Source organism: Arachis ipaensis, chromosome B08, assembly GCF_000816755.2.
Source record: "Arachis ipaensis cultivar K30076 chromosome B08, Araip1.1, whole genome shotgun sequence".
Taxonomy (NCBI): Eukaryota; Viridiplantae; Streptophyta; class Magnoliopsida; order Fabales; family Fabaceae; genus Arachis; species Arachis ipaensis.
The window spans coordinates 10473735-10476387 of NC_029792.2; the positions used below are offsets into that span (position 1 = coordinate 10473735).

The window sequence follows — 2653 nt, forward strand, 5'->3', positions numbered from 1 at the left end:
AAAATGGACTATAGTAAACTAAATATTGTTTAGATTACATTATTCAAAATCATTTTTAGATGAAAAATTACAGAAAAAAACATAAATTTAAATAATTATTTTATGTTAGTTTATAATATTTATTTTAAATATTTAAATAAATTTTAATATTTTTTAAATACTCTCAATATTCTTTGGTACTCTAATAAAAATTAATAAAATCATAATACAAAGTAAAAAAAAATATTTCACAAAAAAAAACAATAACAATAAAAGAACTCATATAAAAAAACAGAAGTTTTATAAAAAATAATAATATGCATGAGAGAGTATTAAAAAAAAGTATTATAAAAATAAACAATAAACATATAAATAATAAAGTACATAATTGATACATAAAACATAAAGTTCAATCCAACATGAAAAAGTAAACGAAAAAATTAGAATTTTTAGCTTTTAATAAACTAGGTTGAAAACAAAAATTATTTCTATATTTACGTAATAAAAACTTTACCAAACATAAAAATGACAAAAAAATTCAAACAAACTTTTCTCTTCTGCTCCAACAATAGTTAAAATATATATAATTGGACATTTATATATACGATCACAAAAGTACGAATATCCAATATAAAATAGATAAACATGGTATCCATTACATATCCTAACCCAGTAAACTTATAATATTTAAGTGAGCTAAAACAAGACGATATAATAAACGTTTTAACTTTGTGGTTGAGTGTTGACTCATCCTACCATTTAACGTGTATAATTAATAAACATGTAGTCACCAAAAAAAAAAATTAATAAACATGTTGCTTTCGCCCAGTTTATTCTTACCCTTATTTTTGACAAGATGTAACTCTCTTAACTTTATAGGTTTAAGAAATTAATTCGTTATTAAAAAAATAATTAGAAAAAATTTAACGTTTTCCAAATTAAAATGCTAGATCAAATAAATTTTGTTGGCATAAAATCATATATAAGAGATATTCGATCCAGATAACTAATATAACTTGTTAAGCTTGTTATTAATTAATATAACTATAACAACAATAATAAGACTATAAAAGAAGAAAGAAAATATCTACATCAGCACCTTATATCCTCAACATGATGTTAAAAGGGAAAGTGAAATTGGAAAATAAAAAAAGAAAAAGAAGCCTGTATTATTAGTAGGGTAAAAACGATGTAAAACGAAGGTGAAGGTCAAGCATCAATGGCCAATGGGTAGAGCGAGGTTCAGATCAAGATTAAGAACTCCATTTGGTTTGCAATCGACGGCTAATGTTGAATCCGAGTTACTCTGGGCCCCACTTCCAGATCGTGCACTAAACCCATCCATCCTTACCGGCTCGAACCGAAAAGGACAACAACTCTGCTTGCCAACGAACTCAACTCTACCAACCGGTTCAGGCAAAAAAACCGGACCCACCGGTGCAACTACGCCCTCACCGCCACAGTATGGAACAAACGGAAAAAACCGATCTACTTCTGTCCACCGTGTCACGTCACGCTCAGACGCAGAATCAATCGGATAAGACTCAACGATGCCGCATTTTCTGCCGGCGACGGCGAAGATGTCGTCGTTTTCGTGGTGGGAAGCGCAAGGGAAATTGGTCTTGGCCTTGGCGCCGCGGAACTGCCTGGCGGCGGCGTCGTAGGCCATGGCGGCTTCCTCAGCTGTGTCGAATGTTCCGAGCCAGACGCGACTCTTCTTTCCAGGATCGCGGATCTCGGCGGCATAACGACCCCATGGCCTCTTCCTTACACCCCTGTAATGAACCTCCTTGGCAATATTATTGTTTGGCTCCTTCTTGCTAGCGGGATGCTTTTTCTTGATAGTCATCGACGATAATGGGTTTCGCATTTCCAAATCCAAATACACCACAACGTTCAATGATATGTGTATTGTATTCAGTTATGTGCCTAGTTCGTTTTGGAGCTGTGTTGGGTTTATATACACAGTTGGCGAAGGAGGAAAGTGCAAATAAATTATTTATTAAAATTAGAGATCAGAGAATGAAAAAAAAGGATATAAAAATTACTGCAAATGTGATAATAGTAGTAGTATAACTACTGAAAGGAAGGGAAGGGAAGTGAAGGGAGTGTTTGACTGTGGAGAACTGGGAAGAGGCGCCGCCTAAAAAGGATAGCGGTGTTTTAAAAGGGAGGTTACGTGTCATGCGGCAAATTCGAGACAAGCGGTCACGCTTTTTTTTCCATACTGTGCCGGCTTCTAACCTTACGAGGGGTCGTTCTTTCAATCCACACCTCCTATCCACATTTTTATTTTTAATATTAGGTTAATAATGATGTTTTTTTAAATTATAATCTATTAAGATATTTTTTTTAAAATATGAAATAATTTAATTTATAAAATATAAATTGGATCGTTAGATTTTTAAGGGTCCGTTTTTTGTATTTGGATCGTCTTATTTGTATTTAAAAAATTAAAAAAAATTTGGAGTACACAAATCGGACGATCCGATTTGTGTACTCCAAATTTTTTTAATTTTTTAAACACAGATCAGAGGGTATCCAAAATTTTTAAAATTTTTTAAACACAAATCAGAGGATCTAATTTGTGTACTTTCCATAGTTTTAAAAAACACAAAAAATTACAATGTTAAATATAATACTCATCTTACTTTCATATCTAAATTTTTTAGCT

General features: G+C 31.9%; 1 protein-coding gene across 1 annotated transcript; it reads right to left on the bottom strand.

Moving 5' to 3' along the window:
* Positions 987 to 2126, bottom strand: LOC107612075 (ethylene-responsive transcription factor 9). The gene has a single exon (XM_016313907.2). The coding sequence runs from the start codon at positions 1847 to 1849 to the stop codon at positions 1196 to 1198; it is 654 nt and encodes a 217-aa protein (XP_016169393.1). The 5' UTR covers positions 1850 to 2126; the 3' UTR covers positions 987 to 1195.

Bases quoted from the DNA above. Each gene is read 5' to 3' on its own strand.
- LOC107612075 (XM_016313907.2), bottom strand. From the start codon at position 1,849: ATGCGAAACCCATTATCGTCGATGACTATCAAGAAAAAGCATCCCGCT.